Source organism: Alligator sinensis, unplaced genomic scaffold (assembly GCF_000455745.1).
Source record: "Alligator sinensis unplaced genomic scaffold, ASM45574v1 scaffold950_1, whole genome shotgun sequence".
Lineage (NCBI taxonomy): Eukaryota > Metazoa > Chordata > Crocodylia > Alligatoridae > Alligator > Alligator sinensis.
In genome coordinates, this window is record NW_005842331.1 from 214,984 (window position 1) to 237,688 (window position 22,705).

General features: G+C 44.7%; 1 protein-coding gene across 7 annotated transcripts in view; it reads left to right on the top strand.

The window, feature by feature from the left end:
• Positions 1 to 22,705, top strand: part of CRACR2B (calcium release activated channel regulator 2B) — a 70,599-nt gene that overhangs the window by 9,855 nt on the left and 38,039 nt on the right. For 5 of the 7 annotated variants that reach the window (XM_014522244.1, XM_014522245.2, XM_014522246.2 and 2 more), the window contains exons 2-5: positions 13,920 to 14,068; positions 17,094 to 17,209; positions 20,346 to 20,580; positions 22,121 to 22,232. In XM_014522244.1, coding sequence (XP_014377730.1) covers positions 20,389 to 20,580; positions 22,121 to 22,232 — 304 coding nt within the window. In that variant the 5' untranslated portion in view covers positions 13,920 to 14,068; positions 17,094 to 17,209; positions 20,346 to 20,388. Of the gene's footprint in view, positions 1 to 8,968; positions 9,151 to 11,366; positions 11,427 to 13,919; positions 14,069 to 17,093; positions 17,210 to 20,345; positions 20,581 to 22,120; positions 22,233 to 22,705 lie in introns of those variants that run through there. The other 2 variants (XM_025210035.1, XM_014522243.2) reach the window with 2 other exon arrangements.

The window sequence follows — 22,705 nt, forward strand, 5'->3', positions numbered from 1 at the left end:
AGTTCTGTTGAATCAAAGTTCATATGCTGGAGAAAGACAAGCTTTCCAATGCAAGACATTCTCTAACTTTATCCCAGCTACATAGTTGGCCCAGTAGAATATATGACCCTAAGAAATTCTTGGTTCTAGCAATTTTCTGGCATTTAACTGGAGTGGCCTTAAAGGACCCTGATTTTTTTCAGAGGGTTTTGCTCAGGCCTTCCTGAAAATTGGATTCTTTTTAATTTCCGTTGGACAACCCAAAATTGAAGCATTCAAGCTGTAGTCACCATTGAAAATATTTGCTGTTGTCTGAATTTGGGATAGCTGTGGTGAAGCTCACATAGGTCTGTGAACTCTGTGGGGAAATCTACACACAATTCTTTGAATAAATCAACCCCCTTTTTGGGACCACTGGATTCAACCTTTTCCCTTTTTGAGTGTGCACCATAAAAAAATACAGGATGGCGAGATCTGGTTGAATGAGCATTGCTATGGGAACCTTCATTTTTGCATTTGCTGGCCTTTATCCGTGTAGTGTTAATGCTGCATTAGCACAGCTTTGATTTTGTTTTTTGTTTTTAATAACCTCAGTGTTTTGGTCTGCAAAGCTAAGACTGGCTTCAGGGAAAAGCTTTGTAAAAGAGTCTAGAAGGGGATTATGTTGAGGACATGAAAAACCTTTTGCAAAGCTCATACATAAGCTAACAGTTGGATCCCTTTATTTGCACGAGGATAATGCTTAGAGACCCTGAATACAATCAAGAGTCCCAGGTGCTAGGTATTGCATGTGAACCTCCCTCAGAGAACATGCAGTCCTAGGTTTGGAATGAGAAGGGGAAGACCATAAAGAAATACGGTGGTGAGGGGTGGAGTAATAAGGTGATGGATCTCATCATCAGTAAGGACCAATCTGACAGGAAGACTCTTGGGACCATGTAGCATCTCCTCAAAGGCAGCAGGGCTATGCATGGGGAAAGGAGTTTATTCACACTGTCCAGATTGCAGAGTTAGGGTGTAAGGCATGTGTTTGGTTCACTTATTTAGGATCATTTCTTCCTCTTCTGTCATTTCCCAAAGGTCAGAGGCAGGTGTACAGCTGAGGAGAGGAGGAGAGGGCTGGCATGATTGGGATGCCAGCTCCAGACACTGAGTTTTGGAGCGGATGGGGGTACAAAACTGCAGCTGCTGTACAGTCAGCCTGGCTGCCTCCACCACTGCCAGCAGCACAGCTGTGAATGCCTGCCCTATGCCCTGCTGCTGCCTAGGGTGGAGAAGTACCCAGGCACGCCTCTGGTCTCATGACAAAAAGGGTGGTTGGTCTGTTTTGCTTTGGATTCTGAGTTCGTCTAGAATAGTGGTTCTCAACCTTCTTAGACCTGACCCCCCTGGATAAGTCTCATAGCACCCTGAGAAAATGCCAGCTCTTCTTTTTCATTTCTTTTTGACAACAGACAAATCAGAGCAGTTTTTTTGTTGTTATTGCAAAGAATGCAGAGAGACCACAAGTATGGATTTGTGTGAAATCTCTGGGTTAATCTTGTGAGTTGTATTTGCAAACCTAACTGTACTAATGTTGTGTGGTAACCCGCTGTACCCTTGAAAAGATCATAAGGCACCTCAGGGTACTGTGGCTCGGTGGCTGAGAGCTATTGGGCTAATAGAATGATGACTTGGGACGTAGGCTTTGCAAGGGCACTTCATGCATGGGGGAAGCATGGAAGCAGCACCAACTGGAGTGCTAGAAGGCAAAAAAGCCAGACCCCTTGACATGTATCCATCAGGTATGCTGGCTTGTCTCTGAACTGAAGAACGCTGCACCCAAACACTTCCCCTTGATGAGAAGGTTGGTCCGCCTGGGTTCTCCCAGTGTCTGCAAGTTGTGACGCTTTGTGAAAGTCTGAGCAAAGCCTGCCATGTTCTCTACTTTTGCAACCTTAAGTCTGTCTCCTGACCCAAGAGCTAGTAGTTTAATCTCTTTCCTCAAAGCCACTTGGAGATAGATATGCCAGCCGGTGACATCCTCTGGGACTGGACTGGGCTTTTAGACATCCCTTTAAAAATTCCTTTAGAAGGAGCTGCCTTCACCTTTACCTTTGCTCTTGTTATCGTGATTTACGCAAGGATGGGGGTTATTTGTGGTTTGTGGATCCTCCCTCTGCAGGTTGTAAATTGCTTACTTGATAAGACTTTTTATTCCGTTCACATAGCAGCTGGAGTCTCCAAGATACTCGTGTCTAGAGGAATGTGTTCTCTCCCTCTGAAAAAGGCAGAGTCCCTCCCACCCTCCTGACCATTGTTTGTATGCCAAGGCTTCTGTTTGCTGGGCAAATATTATCTTTCAGGGCTGCTGCAGAGATGCATCAGACCTCATACGTGAAGTGAAGGGGACAGTAGAATATATGACCCTAAGAAATTCTTGGTTCTAGCAATTTTCTGGCATTTAACTGGAGTGGCCTTAAAGGACCCTGATTTTTTTCAGAGGGTTTTGCTCAGGCCTTCCTGAAAATTGGATTCTTTTTAATTTCCGTTGGACAACCCAAAATTGAAGCATTCAAGCTGTAGTCACCATTGAAAATATTTGCTGTTGTCTGAATTTGGGATAGCTGTGGTGAAGCTCACATAGGTCTGTGAACTCTGTGGGGAAATCTACACACAATTCTTTGAATAAATCAACCCCCTTTTTGGGACCACTGGATTCAACCTTTTCCCTTTTTGAGTGTGCACCATAAAAAAATACAGGATGGCGAGATCTGGTTGAATGAGCATTGCTATGGGAACCTTCATTTTTGCATTTGCTGGCCTTTATCCGTGTAGTGTTAATGCTGCATTAGCACAGCTTTGATTTTGTTTTTTGTTTTTAATAACCTCAGTGTTTTGGTCTGCAAAGCTAAGACTGGCTTCAGGGAAAAGCTTTGTAAAAGAGTCTAGAAGGGGATTATGTTGAGGACATGAAAAACCTTTTGCAAAGCTCATACATAAGCTAACAGTTGGATCCCTTTATTTGCACGAGGATAATGCTTAGAGACCCTGAATACAATCAAGAGTCCCAGGTGCTAGGTATTGCATGTGAACCTCCCTCAGAGAACATGCAGTCCTAGGTTTGGAATGAGAAGGGGAAGACCATAAAGAAATACGGTGGTGAGGGGTGGAGTAATAAGGTGATGGATCTCATCATCAGTAAGGACCAATCTGACAGGAAGACTCTTGGGACCATGTAGCATCTCCTCAAAGGCAGCAGGGCTATGCATGGGGAAAGGAGTTTATTCACACTGTCCAGATTGCAGAGTTAGGGTGTAAGGCATGTGTTTGGTTCACTTATTTAGGATCATTTCTTCCTCTTCTGTCATTTCCCAAAGGTCAGAGGCAGGTGTACAGCTGAGGAGAGGAGGAGAGGGCTGGCATGATTGGGATGCCAGCTCCAGACACTGAGTTTTGGAGCGGATGGGGGTACAAAACTGCAGCTGCTGTACAGTCAGCCTGGCTGCCTCCACCACTGCCAGCAGCACAGCTGTGAATGCCTGCCCTATGCCCTGCTGCTGCCTAGGGTGGAGAAGTACCCAGGCACGCCTCTGGTCTCATGACAAAAAGGGTGGTTGGTCTGTTTTGCTTTGGATTCTGAGTTCGTCTAGAATAGTGGTTCTCAACCTTCTTAGACCTGACCCCCCTGGATAAGTCTCATAGCACCCTGAGAAAATGCCAGCTCTTCTTTTTCATTTCTTTTTGACAACAGACAAATCAGAGCAGTTTTTTTGTTGTTATTGCAAAGAATGCAGAGAGACCACAAGTATGGATTTGTGTGAAATCTCTGGGTTAATCTTGTGAGTTGTATTTGCAAACCTAACTGTACTAATGTTGTGTGGTAACCCGCTGTACCCTTGAAAAGATCATAAGGCACCTCAGGGTACTGTGGCTCGGTGGCTGAGAGCTATTGGGCTAATAGAATGATGACTTGGGACGTAGGCTTTGCAAGGGCACTTCATGCATGGGGGAAGCATGGAAGCAGCACCAACTGGAGTGCTAGAAGGCAAAAAAGCCAGACCCCTTGACATGTATCCATCAGGTATGCTGGCTTGTCTCTGAACTGAAGAACGCTGCACCCAAACACTTCCCCTTGATGAGAAGGTTGGTCCGCCTGGGTTCTCCCAGTGTCTGCAAGTTGTGACGCTTTGTGAAAGTCTGAGCAAAGCCTGCCATGTTCTCTACTTTTGCAACCTTAAGTCTGTCTCCTGACCCAAGAGCTAGTAGTTTAATCTCTTTCCTCAAAGCCACTTGGAGATAGATATGCCAGCCGGTGACATCCTCTGGGACTGGACTGGGCTTTTAGACATCCCTTTAAAAATTCCTTTAGAAGGAGCTGCCTTCACCTTTACCTTTGCTCTTGTTATCGTGATTTACGCAAGGATGGGGGTTATTTGTGGTTTGTGGATCCTCCCTCTGCAGGTTGTAAATTGCTTACTTGATAAGACTTTTTATTCCGTTCACATAGCAGCTGGAGTCTCCAAGATACTCGTGTCTAGAGGAATGTGTTCTCTCCCTCTGAAAAAGGCAGAGTCCCTCCCACCCTCCTGACCATTGTTTGTATGCCAAGGCTTCTGTTTGCTGGGCAAATATTATCTTTCAGGGCTGCTGCAGAGATGCATCAGACCTCATACGTGAAGTGAAGGGGACAGTAAACCTCCCCAGTTAGAAGGGTTTGCCCTGTTGTAGCCTCCTCCTGGCCCAGCAAAAGTCCCTATGTTTGGCTGATAGGAGCTGAAAGGCCAAGGGTAGCTTTGTGTTGGCCTGATGCCCTGTAGCTGCTGCCTTTAATAATAAATCAGGTCCTGGTTTCTCTTCTCTAACTGGTGCCAGTGGGGGGGGATTTGGGGAGTTTTTTAGTATTAGTGGAGGTCAGGATACAGGCAGTCCCTGCTGTCTAGCCAAGTGCTCACTATCTTCTTGCTGGCTCTCCCTGGGGATCCCCGTGTTTCTCTTTTTGTAAGCTGGGAGCAAGTCATGTAGAAGAGGGACAAAGGTGGGGCAGGATTTCCAAAGGGAATGAGGTGCCCCACTCTTCCCCATTACATTCCACTTGGGATGGGTGCTCGACTCTTCTGCCCTCCTTTGGAAATCCCAGTTTAGGGGCTAGCTGTTGACCAGGGTGGGGGTGGCGTCCATTGTCTCATTCTTATCTTCTTCTATTACCCATGTTGCCTGAGGAAGGCCTCATGCAACAGTGAGGGTTATAAACTTTCCTCCTTAAGGACTCTAAACCAGCTGACCATTGAGGGCTACCAGAGCTAGCGTCCCGTGGGGAGCTTATCCCATAACTATGGGGTGTCTTGTGTGTTTATGAAGCAGCCAGTATGCTGCGGAGAGGCTGGTTGTACCGGGATCTGGAAAGAACTTACTCCATAGCAAAATGCACCTGTCTGAGCTCTCCTAAGAGGTAACTGGGCTGAGACAGTCTAAGATGACAGTCTCTTTTTCTGTTCTCTCCCTTCTTGCCCCCTGCCAACTGCTTTTAGGTTAGGAATGCGGGCAGGCCCCTGGGGAGGAGCCCAGTACAACTTCTGTCTCTCTCTCCGCAGGTATTCAGGGATATCTGAAACCTGGCAGGGGAGAGGGGGGCAGATGGTGTTGTGTGACAGTGGGAAAGAACAGCAGAAAGAGGTGCTTTATGAGCAAGGGACTGTACTAGAACGAGGAAAATAATATTACCCCGGCAGCTGTTTTGTCTCCCAGTTCCCCAAGAGCTAATCTACCTTGAAACTTCCCACCTGGTTTTCTGCTTTAGCTTCAAAGAAACATGGGGTGGGAGATTTGGTAAAATGGAGGAACATTGCATGGTACTGCAAATAAAGAATAATAATGGTGGCCATGGCTATACATCAGGGGAAGTGCACTGAGGCCAATTTTGTTTGGAAAGTTGTGAGAAACCCTTTAAAGTGACTTCATCGCTCAAGGTAAATAGCTGGCAACAAAATACTCCTATACAACTAAGTGCTGGAGCTGGTAGGAAATAAGGATTTAAAATTGCAAGTGTTTGATTACTTGGGGGGGGGGGAGGGGGGAGTTTGGAATTGGAATATTTCAGTCAATATGTATATGTGTAACCGGGGTGGAGTGACTGGGGCACTTGGACCTGGGTGACTAGCAGAGCCTCATGCCCAGGGTCTTTAAAATAGAATCCAACTGGGAAGTCCTTATCTCCTAAGATGCACCATGCCAAAGGACTCCTACAAAGCACTTCTATCCCGCTTCTAACAAGGAGAGTTAGGTCAACCAGTAAGTCCAGGCCACAGAAGGGAATGGATACATGAAGTATCTGTACTGTAGCTGCCATAAGGCACTGCGGTTCTATATCCTAAGCAAATTCTTTCTTTTTTTTCTCCCCGTTAATCCTGTGCTGGCTTCTGACTCAGCAATGACTCCTGTCAGAGAGAAGGAAACTTTTCCACTAATGTACGCTCCTTCAGAACGTGGTCACAACTGCTGAAACCAATGTAGTGGAACAAAATGACCCATCTGATAGTCGGCTCTCCTGTTACTTGGTTCACTTTGGACACTTGTCCTTATGTGGCTTGCTTGCTCCACTGGGTCGTTTCTAATCCCACAATATGTGCAGTTCAGCACATTGTAAAGTCCATTCATAGCAAATTGTTTGTTAAAACGTACTATTTGAACATTTTTGTGATAATTTTTTAAAAATGAAAACCATGAACATTTCAAGCTTTCCAGGATACTTTTGACATCCAAACTGGCCTATGAATAGCAATTCTGTCTCCCTGGATTGCTTTGTTTATGCTAATGAAGCAGAAATGTTATCGTGATCTCTTTAATAACGATGGGTCAGGTAAGCCAGGAGGTGGTGTACTCATTCATTGTATGCATTTAAAGTGCCAGATGAGTCCTGCTTAGGGAAATTCATTTCCTCAAAGCCAGTGGAGAGCTCTCTTTACCATTCCAAGTTAACTCTTTGAGTCATGAAGCCAAAGCAAGTTTTAAAATTTTGCATTGCGCCTTTGTAGATTTTCAGCCAGAGGCATCTGATTGTCCTGGTGTCCAAACACAGGGCTGTTTGCATGTATCATCAGGTGCCTGTGAGGCAGGAAGAACATTAATAAACTCCTCAGGTGAAGGGAGGTGTGGGATGAGCTGGGCTTGCAACTACCCTTGTTGTGTTAACCTTTCTTTGTCAGGCATTTGAAGGGCTAAGCCTGTCAGGAGCTGTGAAAACTGCTGATTGGTGAGGTTGGTGAGAAGCAGGCACTGAGTGGGTAGGGGAAAAGTAGAATAATGTTGCCTAAAAACCCTTCCTCTTCCTCTCTGCCATTTTGTCATGTCTGAAAGCCATTGCAGGCCTTTAAACCCATCGTGAAGGTTATGAATAGCACCCTCAACTTGCTATTCCCTCTGTCCATTATGTGCACTGGGGGAAGAAAGAGGGCACCCCTCTCCTTTCCCTGTAACTGGTAACTGGGAAAAGATTATGCTTAAGAGAACATTCTGCCCTTTTCTCAAGAGGCTTGTATTGAATTTGTTGGGGTGAGGAAACAGGGTTACAAGGCTTCTGAGTGCTCTGCATCCCCCGCTGTTCAATATCTTATGTAGAGAAGTGACTCATGGCAGGTGCTGTACAATGCTTATGAGCTCTGCTGGAGAAGAAATCTGTATATGGCAAATGCATTCAATAACCATCATGAGCTGAAGCACACTCACAGGTTTCCTTTATTAAGGCTGCATTTCCTCCACAGAGAGGAACTTACTGGACCAGTGTTCTGGTTGGGTCAACACAAAATACCTCATAGAAACTGTAGATTACTGTGGGGAGAGCCTCTTAAACCTGGAAAAAAGCAAGAAGGCACTTGATTGCAAGTGTAACAGGTGGGTGATGGAGGTTGGCACTGTGCACCAACTGGTTACTGGAGCTGACATCTGAAGAAGAAATAGGAGCTGATAGGCAGAATTGGGATAGGCTATGAGAGCTCTTGAAGGTGAAGACAAGCAGCTTATGCCTTGTGCAGTAGAAAAAAATGGAGTGATTGGAGGGATGCACAGACGGGGGTGATGTGGTAAGGGAAATGATCTTTGCAGCAGCATTCTGGAACAATGTATACAGGACAAGACAGCATTTTTCCAGGCCAGAGAAAAGGACATCACAATAATTATGTGAGATGATGGGGATTGACCTGTGTAGATGGATGGAAAAGGCCATATCTTAGGGACGTGATGCAGAAAAAAGTGGTTGGATTTAGACCTGACCTGGATCTGAGGATTGGAGGGAGATCTAAGTCTCAAATGATGTCCAGTTTATGGGCTAGCGTGATGATCAGGATGTGGTGTCCACAGAGATCTTGAGGGGATGGTTAAAAGTTCTGGGTGAAGTCTCTTGGGTTCTAGTTCAGTGTGCTTCATTCCATAAGATGATCCATCCTCAATGTGTGACTGCTTGGATGTGGTATAGGAAATGCTAAGGTCCTTTTGGAGAAATACGCAGTATACCATACAAGCTGTGCCCACTGGCATGAATATGATCCCTCTTTGTCCTTGGATATTAATTGTGGCTCTCTCACCCCTTCCTTCTTTTAAATGGCTCTTTCCAGTGCTGATTAATCAAAAGGCCAGTATTTAGCATGTGGGCATAGTTTTGTTTATATGCAAAATATAAAGCAGAGGCAGGTGTGTGTGTGTGTGTGTGTGTGTGTGCGCGCGCGTGTACGAGAGAGAGAGAGAACTTTATATCTGCTGCACTAATGAAAAGGCAACCTCCTGTTTAATATGCTTGACACGCATAAAGGCTGTAGTGGAGTGTCCAGCTTTTCTTTCTTATCATTACAAGGAGTGCTTCCTGTCCAACATGAAACTTTCCACACATGGAACATTACCCCCATTACGTTGGTGTTCACCTGAAAGCAATGAAATAATCTGGTGCACAGTCGGTCAGGCCATGAGAGAAGTTTTCACTGACAGCAGCACTGCTGACGTGTCATTGTTGAGATCTGGTGGCTAGTGTGGTATTAATCATGTGTTACTTTTTTTTTCTTCTCCTGGACTGCACTGCAACAGTTGAACAATAAGTGGCAGGAGCCCAAGGCCTTGCACTGACTTTCAGTTTCTGAAAAGCTCACGAAATGCTGTGGATGCAGACTGACTCTCTTTGCCCCTGGGGCCAGATCCACAGCTGGGGTAAGTTAGCAGAGCCATTCCACTGAGATCAGAGCTTGGTGGAGTTATAGTCTCATCTTCCTGGAACTAGGAATTTCAAAAAATCTTTACTTATGGTTTGGAGGATTCCCTGGTGTTATCGAGGCTTCTCTTTAAGGGGTGCTTGAACTTGCTGTAACAGATCCTACTAACAGAGAGCTCTGAGATTAGAGGTCTCTCTAGCCCTGTTTCCTCCCGGCTCCCCAGGTGCTTGTGAGCTATCTGATTCAATTGTAAAATTCCCAAGTTGTTTGAGGTGATCCTGAAACATACGTTCCCGGGTTATTATTTTTCCTAATGGAACTTTCTACCTTCTGCTATCAGACTTCTCTAGCATGTAGCAGTCAACTGGACTGCTCTGCTCTGCTTTGGCCAGCAGGTGTCACCAATAAAGCAAGTTATTAACACTTTGCAACATAGTGGGTATCTCAGAGTGTAAATGTGTTCATTAGGCTGGCTCACAGCTGAATTAAAAGGGAAGCCCAACCTTAACTTTGTTTAAAACTGAATGAAAAATCTTAGGCAAACTCCTCCTACGTTGACATTGGAGTTAAAGGTCATAATGTATGCTGCTAGCAATGCCTAATTCCCATAGATCCCAGATAACGTTGGGAATCAGATCTGCTCAATGCCTCATGTGGTCTCTACTCTGACCATTTCATTGTAATAGAACTTGACAATGTCACTGCCAGTAAAGAAACGTGATGCTGTTCAGCCCCTCTGATAACAAGCTGAATGACTGGGCTTCATTTTGCTCCTCCTTAATTGTAGTGTCTTTTATCAAGATCCAGCCCCATCTCAAAGCCATTGTCATGGGCAGAATTCTTTCCAATGAAACAAAGGACACAAGATTGCTGTTTGCATCGTGCTGTATGTGATGTTGCTTCTTTCTTTCCAAAGAACTGAGTCAATTGAATAAAATAACCGCTGCGCAGCGAAGAGTAGAAGACGGGGCTTTTTTGCTGCCTAAACCAGTTGATATACAACACTTATCATTGAAATAATGTTTACACATGCATCTTTCTACCTCCTTATTGAGAGCAACAGCCTGTAAATTGTTAGTTGTACTGGGTGGGGGGATCCTTCTTAGTTCCATATTGAAGCAATGGAGGAAAACTTTCGGCCTCAAATTTAGACTTTTTTTTCTTCTCTTAAATATGGAAGTTTCTACTCATGATGCTTTTTCCACCCCCCCCAAACCAAGTAGAAGCAGTTCTGAAATGAGCATTTCTACTCAGTGCTTGCAGCCCAGACATTGGGTTGGCGTGTGAGAGCCCAAAGGTGTAAACTGATTAGAAACAAAAGTGAAATTGGTCTTTATGTTTCTCAGCTCTGACCATGAACAGAAAAGCAGGTGCATGATGTATAAAGTGGAGAGCACAAGGGAATACTTTTCCTGTAGCCTGAGGAGCTGCTTGTATCTGCTTTTAGAATTCTTTTTCTCAATAATGATTTTAACTTTCACAACTCCTGGGTCGACATCAATGGTTGTTAAAATCTTAATATTGTTTGTCGTGACTTCCTGAAATAGCAAAGATGGGTAACAAATGTTATATTCTACTATTTCTGCATCTAAATATAGAGATGCTATATCTAAATTTAAAGAGCTCCCTGTGGGAGTGTTTTATTGGCAAAGTTCATGTTAAAATGGGGCAAAGGGACCTCTGTGCTTGTTTTCAAATTAAGATACAGTGTCACTATTCAAACAACCCTGTGAGTAAGCTTACAGGAACACAGTTGTGAGCGTCTAGTAAATAGGGTGCCTTTCTTCAAATTTCCTGGGTGTTAATTAAGATGGGAATAGAGACTGTAGAGGGCAAATTAGTGATTATTTTTTAATTGGGTATATTATATCTTGATGGCAAGGCCTTTCCCAGCTGTCCCTTTTCTGGACAATACCTGTTTATCTCTGGTTCATTTACCAATAAACTTTGCAGGAGGGTTAGTTCAGCCTTCTGCTAGGGCTAATCTCTTACTGAGTAAACAACACAAAGGTTCTTGGAGTCTTTCCTATTTCCTTAAAGAGATCAAATTTAGCCAACTGGAGTGTATATTTGTGGACTAGGGGTGGAAAGAGAGAGATGGCTCCAGATACTGCCACCGATCTTAAGTTTCTTGGCCCTCTTTTGTCATTTCTCCATCTGTTTTGAGTCTGCTTTCCTGCTTCTTCAATGGATTTTCTCCTTGTACTTGTCCAGGAGGAAAAAACAAAGAGAAAAAAGAAAGTGCTGTACATGGGGAAACTGACTCGGCACAAAGTAAATTAGAAAAATACCTTCTTCTCTCTTATCTTAGCCTTTTGTAACACTGAAGCCAAGACTGTCAAAGCAGCATCAAATGAATAGGTTCCCAAATCCCATAGGCAGCCTTAAAATATCTGAAGCAGGGTGTGTGTAGTGGGGGACTCAGTTAGCATATTGTTTGATGTGGTTGTTTGGCTGGACTTCTCTTAATCTTTGAGAATGATCAGAGGTCTGCAAAGCATGATTTACAAGAAAAGGCTTGAAAAAACGGATTATTTAGTCTGGAGAGGGAAAAACAGGTGGGAGGAGAATTTGGTACAAGTCAAAGACACAAGGGATTATTATACAGAGGACATTGATCAACTGTTCTGTGTGTTCACAGGGAGGGAGCAAGAAGTAATGGGCTTAAATTGCAGCAAAAGATATTGAGGGGTGGGTATTAGGAAGAACTCTCTCCCTAGGAGAGTGATTTTTAAGCACTGGAACAGATGGCCTAACTGCATATAAAAACATCCAAGGATAGCGAATTTACAGCTTCTCTAGGTAAACACTTGACTGAGAGTTTAAAAAGGGATGATTCTGCCTTGAGAAGGGGGTTGGAGTAGATGACTGCTGGAGGTCCCTTCCATGCTTATTCTTCTATGATTCCAATAGACTTGCTGGTGAAACTAAAATCATAGTAATTCAGGGTTGGTAATTGTAAATGTGACCAGAGTAATTGTCACACATGCCTGCATTGATCGGACTGCAGACTAAATCTTGAACTGCTCTCTAACAGGTGCAGGATGCAGTCTGATTAACTTCACTGTGCTGTGTGAAGGGCCTTATTTCTATAGTAACTAATGTAACTTCAGAGGGTAAAGGAGAAAGCAGAAGGTAATGTGATTAAACACCGAGAAATGCAGTGAGATGGCCTAAACAATGGCAGAGCAGCAAAACCAGCCCCCAGCATTCAGAAATCATGAGACGGATCCTAGAGAAATAATGAGATTGTCTTAAGCAGGCATTGGATTTAATCTTTTTTTTCCCCCAAAAGCAATATTTTTATAGGTTCTTTTTCTTCATCTCTTGCTTGCAAAGCCCTCAGGATAGATGCAGGTCACCTCTTCAAGCTTTTTTCCACAAGAGCAAAAAAAAAAAAAAGATAGAAGATTCAAACTTTCTCTGAATCACTTGCCTCCAAGGAGTTGGTCTCTTAAGTAAAGTATGAACTACTCTAAGGGTCAATTAAATCATGAGAGTTGGCAATATTCTAGGCAGAGAGAGGTAATGTGACTTTCCCAAGGTCACACAGCAGGTCAGTGGCAGAGTTAGAAAGAACCCCTCAGACCCCTGATTTCCCCATATACTGCTATACCCTCTTTACTCCCCTCCACCTCTGGAAATGAATTTCATGATGTTTAGACCTCCCTTGTAAGACTAACTAGTTCAATAGTCCAAGGCAGGTTTATCTTGGATCAAAATCCCAGCTACCCTCTGCATGCTATCTTTGTAAGGCAAGGTACACTGGCAGCAAATTTCCCTGGAAACTGTTTTTCCTTATTTCTCTCTCTAAGTACAGTCATTCAAAAAGCCTGAGCCTGAATTGATTCAATCTTTGGAGGTTAGTCTAACCTGTGTAGATTAAACTGATTTGCAAGTGAACAAACATTCACTTTTGATGGTAGAAATGCAGCCACATGCTTGCAGTGGCTCAGGCTGGAGCAAGGGATGCTACAGCGAGGGGGGAGGCTGCATGACCAGACCCTAGCAGGTTGCTGAGTATGATTGGGGAGAGGTTTAAACCCCCACCCTGACCTGCAGGGACCCCAGCAAGGGTGGCGGACCAGGCACAGGGCCTTCAGGCGAAGTGGGGGAGAAGAGGATTTAACCCCTGTCTCCCCTCTCTCCTGTTGGCACAGGGACCCGAGCCAGGGTCTGCCTGGCTTTCCCCCTGCTGCCCCCCCCCACCTTCAGTAGCTGCTTGCATGGTGGGGGGCATGGCCAGAACTGGCCCAGGCAGCACCTGAGGCTGCTGCCTGGGCTGGCTTCAGCTGTGCCCCCTGCCATGCAAGCAGCCAGCGACGGGGAAAGCTGGACAATCCTGGCTGGGGTCCCCGTGCTGGTGAGAGAGGGGAAACGGAGAGTTTAATCCTCTTCCCTTTCTCCCCTTTTACCTAAGGCATTGCCTGAGCTGGCTTGCCATGACCCCCTACTTCTAGAGTGGTGAGCAGGGGGGAAAGCTGGGCAAACCCAGGCTGGGGTCCCATGCAGGTGGGAGAGAGGAGGCAGGAGGGCAAGACCTGTGTTTCTTTTGTAAGAGGCCTTCCTGCTAGAGAAGCTGTCCAACAAGATTAGGTGATTCCTCTTTCTCAACAGAGCCTATGGCCAGAAATAGTTACTGTGACCCACAAGCTTGAGCTCCTAGGTGTCTTGGTGCATGCAGCATACTTCTCTTAGTCTCTGTGTGCAGTGTTTGCTTTAATGCTGTGCAGTTGTTTGACTCAAAGTTTTTTCTGTCCCACCTAGGCACCAACTACCTTGCTGGCAGGACCTGAGTCCTATCCAAGCATCAGCTGGAATTGTTATCTTCTCATTGTGACTGTTTCAGCATCACTTTGGATTTAGATTTCATTTTTCACCTGTGTATCAGGAGATACTTGTTGCATCCTCTTCTGGTAAGGTTATCCTAAGGTAACTCTTGTCCTTCCAAATTGTTTTTAACATATAGTGTTGATTATGTATTGATGTGGACACACAGATCTAACTGGAGTGGGCTGAATGCTTGAGGTGGAAGTGTTCAATGCTGGGACCTGCTGTCTCCATGGGTGGTGCCAGGGCATTATACATGAGGAAATAGGCTCTGTTTATTCAGTTTGGTGTGTGGCTCTTGGGTTACCAGCAAGCTGGCAGTTCTGTCCCTTGACTGACCCTAGGTTATAAGTTACTGGGCTAGTACCTAGTCATCTCTTGAGACTCTTTGCCCTGACGTGCTCCAGATGGGCTACCTGTACAGGGGACATAGGTAAACAACTTTTCAGTGAATGCTCTGAGGTGTATCTGCTGTTTTCACTGGATGTGTTTTTAATTCTGTAGAAATCAGGCTGCCTTCCCTCCAGAAAGAGGGTTGCATTTGGACTGGAGATGCAGAACAGTCTGAGTGAGACAGCTCATTTGTTCACTCTCAAAATACAGAATTAATGATCTTGCCCTCAAACAGTATGATTCAAACCTTTTCAGGATCATCTCAGCAGCAGCATGGCTCTGTTCTTCTAATTGGAAGGCTTTTAGCTGGGCTAATAATTTGAGAGCTACAATGCAGCAGGGCCTTTTGATTAAAATAACATGCAAGAGGTCGGGATATGAGTATGTCCTAGAGATAGTTGATTGTAGCCCATGAATAGGTCTCTTAATGGGAACAGCGTATCTGCCCACTCTAACATTTTGCGTATTACAGAAGAGTGCTTTGATCTTATTACCCATGTGGGCTTATCCAGCTCTTGAAAGGGAAATGATTAAGCAACTAATAAGGAAGATGAGGCCTCATGTATGCTGTTGATAACCTCAAAGACCTCACAGGTTACGTAGATGTATTTCAGAGCAGGCTTTTACAGTATTCCTTGTTTTGTTCTTCTTGCCTCCAGCTCATACCATTCTGACCTTGCTTTCCACAGAACAGGGAGTCTCTGTCCATGGGAATCTCTTGCTCCTACTGGCTTTACCCCTGTCAGTGAGATGGCAGAATTATCTCTCTCCAACAGTTTCCAAGTTTCCCCCTATCCCATGTTCATCTTCTTTCATCACAGTCAGAGGAAGCTTTCTGGTTGACCCCACAAGAAAACTCTGAAGAGGATGGTTTCGGACTCCAGCAAGAAGCTAACTTAATTATCTACCAATGTTAAAGATTGTCTGTTGCCTCTATTCCCCACTTTCTCTGGGGCATTGGACCAGAGCATTCATGGTGTAATGACTAAATACTCCTTTCTTGGGCTTGTAATTGCTAATTATTGTCTATCAACATCCATCACTTCTCTTTGTGGACACAGTCAAAGCATACACACAAAAAAGATAGTGTTTTCTGAGTACAGCTCTGCAACTTCAACTTGGACCATGAAAGCCAAGCTGGGTTCTTTCTGGCTCATCCATTGCCACGTACAACGGTTCTGCAGTCAGATATGGGTTAACTAATTAAAATGAACAAAGCCAAAACAGAATCCACTCCAGTCTCTGCACCCTCTGCCACTGCCTGGCAGCAGTAAACAATTATGTAGTAAAAAGCTTATCATCTTAAGTACAATGATGGGATCAAAGGGTTGGCAGACATCTAGTCCAACCCTTGCAGAGATGCAGGATGTGCTTTTTTGTAAACCATCCCAGAATAACGCTTGTCTAGCCTCTTGAAAATCTCTGGTGAAAGAGATGCCATGGCTTTTCCTGCAGCTTGTTCCATTGTCTTAGGGCTCTCCCAGTTAAGAAAGTTTTCCTGAGGCCTCCTTTGAGGCTTTAAACTCATTACCTTGTGTCCTGCCTTCTGTAGCAAGGGAGAACATTGTTTTTCTCTACCTTTGTTTCCCTCCTTAATCTCCATTTTTTCCCCAGACTAAGTGTACTTAATTCTGTCAACCTCTCTTAATACAGTTTTCATTCCAGCATCTATTGTCTTTGTTCATCCCTGGATCTTCTCCAGTTTTCCTACATCTTTCTTAAAATGTACTGCTCAGAAGTAAACACCATATTCCTGTTGGGGCCTATCTGGCACCAAGTAGAGGAATGCAGTCATCTTTCATGTCTTGCATACAGTTTTTCTGTTACTGAAAACCCAAATTAGACTTGCTTTCCTTCTGACTACATCACGTAGCTGACTGGGGCTGACTGGTGATCTTTCAAAACCCCCCAGATTCTTTTCAACGGTGCTACTTCCTAGCTACTTATTCCCACATTTTGGATTTGTTCGTTTGTGGTTTTTTTCCTTCTCTGTTCATAGCACCTTACACTTATCCTAGTTGAATTTGACTTTGTTGTCCATAGCCCAGTTCTCCAGTTCCTTAAAATCCCATACGAATTTTAATCCTATTGTGTTCGTAACTCCTCCCAGCTGTGTCTCGTCTGCAGATTTAACCAGCAGACTCTCTAATCCTGCATCCAAATTGTTAAGTAGGAACAGTTTGTTAATAAAACTGTGGACACAAATAAGTTGGGTCTACACAATTTGAGTTCCAGCTTTGTTTCTGTTGTTTGCCAAGAGCCCCCACTCAAATCAAGAGGTCTGTATAGCATAGGAGAACCTCTTTGGGCTGAATGACGCACTTCAAATAAATATTGTTACAGCTGTCATAGAAGTCAGCAGCTCTAACACTGAATGCTCTTGGGTAATAAGATAATGGAATTTTTATATCGTTGTTTTTTTCAGAGCAGAACCACCCTTTAACTTGCCAAAGAGCAACAGAATGGAGAGTCAACAGTGCTGCACATAGCCGCCTTGTCCTTTTATTATTTGTGTCAAATGCCTCTTGCCTATGCACATGACATTCTTTGTCCTTACTGTGTAATAAGAGCGCAAACAAAAATTCTCTTGGCTGCAATTACTGCCCCTATACGTGGTTTTTAATTTCTTGGAGATTAAAAGAAAAAATGTTCTTTGGCAAGTGCTGTTAAATCTGCTCTCGACCTGTCTGCATGGTTAAGTCCTGTTCTTGGTTGCAGAGCTTAACTGTCCATAAGGAGAAATCCAAAGCAATCAGTGCAGCAGGACTTAAATTGTTACTGGTATCAAGGGACAACTGTTTATAGGAAGCTCTACTGGAACAGTGAATTGGAAGGTAGGAGGGTGTAGGTGGGTGGGTGGGTGTGTGTGTGTGTGTGTGTGTGTGTGTGTGTGTGTGTGTGTGTGTGTGTGTGTCTGGCAAGTCCATAGTTTTGAAGTATTTGTAACTTGCTGGAATTGTCTCTTTTGGCTGAAATTCCTCTCTGTTGTGGGCATTTCCTTCCTGCAGAGGTCAACATTTTAGGTGAAACTTCTTTATTTGGCAGCTTTTGAACTCCTGAAGCACAAAGGTCTGGAGATGGAATGGTGTAGGTGAGAGAGAGATTCTAACTCCCTTCCATAGTCAGCCCAGCACCAGGGTCCGAATGTCCTCCCTTCCCCAGTTACCCACCTTGCAAGCTGGAAGAACTAGCTGAATGGAGTACAGAGGACCTAGAAGGGCAAGTGGGAAGTAATAATTCACTGCTGCCTCAGTAGTGAGACCGCCACAGAGTGAGAAACAGCTCTGAAGGCAGCAACATCCATCCCTCCCCTTTATATATTGGGTATGGAGAATGGTATGTGAAGCACTGGAGAGGTATGTGAAACACTGGGATTGTTTCATTGAGGTCTGTGGAAATGACACAAAGGTTCTCATGAGGGGCATAGAAGAGAAATAACAGAAGAGAAAACAACTCGAGGTGGTGTGCAAAGTATTTTTTTACTCCACAAACTATATTATCTTCTAGCATCCTACTTGTGCTTCTCCAGCTGCTGTTCTTCCTTGCCAGTGCTTGAGAATGGGGCCTCCACTAGAATCAGATCAGAGCCCTTAGGGTGAGCAAATCTGAGAACCCAGAGCAGGGAGCCGAGGCAGAGTTTTTTGCCAGGGTTCAAGAAGAGTTTTCACACTTGCAGGATAAGGAGAAACAAGAGTGCTGCCCCATCTCCTCAGCCAGGTCCTGCTCCCCTCAAACCTTTCAACTTTGATTTTTGACCATGAGAAGTTGGTGGTGGGGGGTGAATCACTCCACTCCACCCATTTTATAAAAGTGCAGAGAAAAGTTGGAAAACTTGTGATATAGGAGGAATGGTCTTGTGACTGAGCAGTAGAAGTTTTTATTAACAGTATTTCCCATTTGTCCCTCTGTCCTATGTGCTATACCTGTCTAGTTCTTCCAGCCTGCAGAGTGGGCCACTGGAGTGGTGAGAGGAGTAAGGAGGGAGAGGCATGGACAAAATCTAGAATTTTGAAAAGGAGGGTGCACATGGGCGGTGCGTTGTCGCATACAACACACTACATATTTTTCTCGTTAAAAATAAACTAGAAGCTTTACTAATATGCTAGGGGCTGTATTTATTCTATTTAAGATTGAAGTAAAAACAAATATAACATCATTGGAGTGAGTTGCAGTTTGCAGGACTGTGAAATTACAGCTTCATTACCAGGAGCAGCTAACAGATAGCAGCATTGCAGAACAAAGGCTAGCTTGACTGGTGGAACATCAAGATCATTAAAAAGGAGAGAGGGTCATTTAACACTTGTGGAATAAATAGTTGAGAATGGATAAGATAGATTATAATGAGCCATGAAGTCCAGTGACTCCCTCAGCACTGCTTGATTAGAAATGCTCCTGCCACTGCCAGGCAGTTGGTTTTGAACTTTGGGTGGAGTAGGAATCAAGGTGGGGGCAAGTGCTCCAGTGCACCCCCTTTAATCCACTCCTGGGGAGGGGTGACTATTTGAACCCTGGTGCTGCCCTGGCTATAGGAGGGAGGAGGGTTTATCAACTCTGTTATGCACCTAGGAAACTAAAGCAAGGGAAGACTAAGGTGGCTAGCTCCAGAAAACCTGTTGCAGAGCCAGGAACTGAACTGAGGTCCCCATGATCTAACCAAAGACTTTATAACACAGATGACTCTTGGAGGACTCTGGCTCTAATAGGCTAGGGACAGACATTACACACAAACCGGTTTAAGTGATCAGAGACTGGTTTAAACCTGTAACAGAACAGATGTTCAGTGCACATAAACCAGTTTGAAAATGGCTGAAACTGGTTTCAGATACTGATTTAGGTCAAACCAGTTTTAAGTCTGATACTACATTCAACCAGGTTTATGCAATGTCTGTCCCAGACCCCTTGCTGGTTTAAGATAAACCAGATGCCAGGATGCTGGGGGTATGCTCTCTGGGCTGAGCAGGGCTCTCTTCTCCACAGCAGGGCTGGCCCCTCCCCTCTGCTCCCCGGCTGCAGCTCTGCAAAGACTGCAGGCATCTACCTGGCTTCTGCTCCCCACCACAAGCAGGGATTCTGCCATCCCCTCTGCCTTACACAGATGCACAGCATTAGCTAGCAGGCCACATGCTGACTACGGTCTCAGACAGGACAAAGGCAGAATCAACAGGTAGCCGATAATGTCCCTCTGTTTTCTTAATGGGGTGATAAACACTGAGTTAGGGGTGATATAAACACTGTGTTATCAATTCCCTGCTGGGCTGGTCAGGAGTGGGGAACCTCTTCCTAATCAGAGCATCCTGCCAGGGCCTGGCCATGCCCCCCTCAGCTCAGCACTGTAGAAGAGAAGGAGGCCCCCACCCCCAGCTTCTTGCCCAAGCCACTGCAGGCATGTGCCTGCATTTTTTTTTTCTTTTTTTTCAGTCGAGAGGGGATGTCCGTATGGTTACAAAGTGGTTTAGTCTAGCCAGGTTAGACTAACCTGCAAAGATTGGATCAATTTAGGCTCAGGCTTTTTGAATGTCTGTCCCTAGCCATAAAGGCTTTACCCCTTCCTGGCCATTCCTCAATCCTATAATGACTGCACATTGCTAAATCTTTTCATTGACAATCAACTCTCTCCAGTGCAAATCACTGTAGGACTTGGGCAGAAAGAGAAAAAAATGGGGCATGTCCTTTTTTAGGCATTGACTGTGAAAGCCCCATCAGAGTAAAGGGCGCACCATAGGCTCAGGGACACCTGTGCCTTGTATGTAGTGCACAGCCTTCTGTAAGGCAGTCTCCCTAAGGCTGCTTTTCTTCCCCTTCTGTTTGCCCCCAGTGACATCTATGGCTATTGTGCTTCCCACTTGGAGGAGAAGGTGCAGAGTGGAGCATGAATCTCCTTATTTTAAATGTGTGTGGAAAGGGTGGAAATGGAGGAGCACACAGGTTTGGTTTTTTTTAATGTATTTGTTTCTGTTTCTTCCATTCCAGCTATTCAACCTGTCCCAGCCCCAGCTGGGAGAGTTTAGGGAAGATGGCGAGCCAGAGGGGATATGCCCACTGGGAGGGAGAGGAAGAAGAGGATGGGATGGCTGTTGATGCCTCCCCTTCCCATCCCTTGAGTGAAGCAGAAGATGTTCAGGTGGAGATGCTGGAGAAGGCTAGGGAGCTTTTCCAGCTGTGTGATAAGGAGGGGAAAGGCTTCATCACCAAGTTGGACATGCAGGTAAGAGGAACAGCTGTCCTGCTCTCTTCCCATGGAGGAAGCTGTAAAAGGGATGGGATCTGGGGCTGGGATAGGAGGGGCACGTCTCCATTTCACACTGCAGGATGCCCTCTGTGTTGCCCTGAATAGCTCCCTGTCGCCTACAGGTCCATCAGAGATTATTCTAGCCAGCCATTCACCCCTTGAAAAGGAGAGAATTGAAGCTTTGCCTTTGTCAGTTTTTCTGAAAATATGTTTCTCCCTTACTCCACTGCATTTCCTCCAAAACAAGAAATATGACTTGATATTTTTTTTTGTCCTTTTAATTGTGCCAGCAACTTCTTCTGTAGATGGTCTGTAAGGGTTTCCTTAAAATCTAACTCAAGGACTCACCTGGTGATTTTTGCTCTGAAAAGGTGCTGCTTTCTAAGGGATTCTTTTTAATCACCTTTTGGGATTTTTGGGAGGGGTTGGGGTTGTTTTGGGGGGAAGTTGGAGTTTTTGGAGGGTTTTTTGGTGGGGGGAGGAAGGCAGTTTGTTTTTTACAGCTTTATTACTTAAGATGCACCTCTTATGGCTGTATCTGTAGTTCACATTTGACAGTCTAATTATGTCCCAGCTCTTTCTGCTTACCATTAATTACAGGTGTAGGTTGTGCTCAGTAAACAGGAATTGGCTCACCTGTTTGGTCATGGGTTGTGCATAATTTTCTGGGCTTTTGTTAACAGGCTTTGTTAAGCATTACTAAGAGCTAACAGGCGTGATCAGGATCTCAGTTGCTGTATGTAGCTCCTTGGAGCCCTGATCTCATTTGAGGCACCTTTGTGCTCTGCAGTGTATGCAAATGTCCCTGCCGGGAAGTGTTGCTTTTTTTTTTTTTTTTTTCTTTCACCCTTTATCTTATTTTATATTTTTATCATTGTTCCCATCTTATGGATGGAGAACTGAGGCACTGAGATACCGTGCCTTGTTTGTACTGATACAGGAGGTCTGTGGCAGAGCTGGGACCCCAACCCAAATTTTTCTAGGTGTCATCACACTAGGCCATGTTTCCTCACTGATGGGAGTAACAGGGTAAGGGGGCTGGCCCCATAGTACCGCATTGTTCTATCCCAAGAAGCATGTACAAGTGTCCACAAAGAGTTGCTGATGGTCTTGGAAACCAAGTCCAAACTTTCTCAGTCAGGAAGGATAAGTGGGGAGACTGACTTGGGGGGGATTAAGGAGACAAGTTTTATGATGGGGAGGAGGCAGAAGAATAGCTGATCCTGAAGGAGTCCTCCTCAGAACAAAGTAACCTGGAAAAAGGAGAATGCCCTCTGTACTCTCCTGGCTGTTCATCTAACTTGCAGTTCTCAGGCACCCGTAACACTGTCACCCAGAGGCAGCACCTAAAATAGTTTTTTCTGCCATACCATCCAGACAATTTATTGTAACATCACCTTAAACTGGGATGAACACTCTAGGCCTGACCCAACACAACTGAGGTCATTAGGAGTTATGGGAAAAGATTTGGATTAGATTGATCTGGGTCTTTGGCTTGTCTCTTCTGTCTCCACAGCGGCTCCAGAGCGAACTCCCTTTGACCCATGAACAACTGGAAGCAGTTTTTGAAAGCCTAGAGCAAAACAATAACGGGTATCTGACACCTGTTGAATTCAGCATGGGATTAGGTAAGAGCAGTGCATAGACACGGGTAATGCGCATCTGTGCAAATGCAAATTGGTACCGTATATGGAGAGGTGAAAGACAGCTTGTTGGTGCTCTTACACTGTTACCTTCTGCTTAGACCAATCCTTCACCCCTCTCCTCCATCTTAATTGAATATTGTTCTTGGTGGTATGTGTAACACAGTTCTTAAATGGCTCCCATCCCTCCCAAGCATTCTTGTTATTCATGTCCTGTAGAACACTTATTTTATCAGTTCCTTCAGTACTTCCCTGTACCTAACAGCCATATCTCTGAACTTTGCTTATCACAGATGGAAGGAGTGTGTATCTGGTGATGTGCCATACATGGATTTCCCTTCCATGTTTCCAACAGCAGGAAATTTGAGGTCAGCCAGATGCAGCAGGACCCTTGTTTTATGAGGGAATAAAAATCTATCTCAGAAATGAGCTCCATCCAGTTGATTGATGTGATTCGG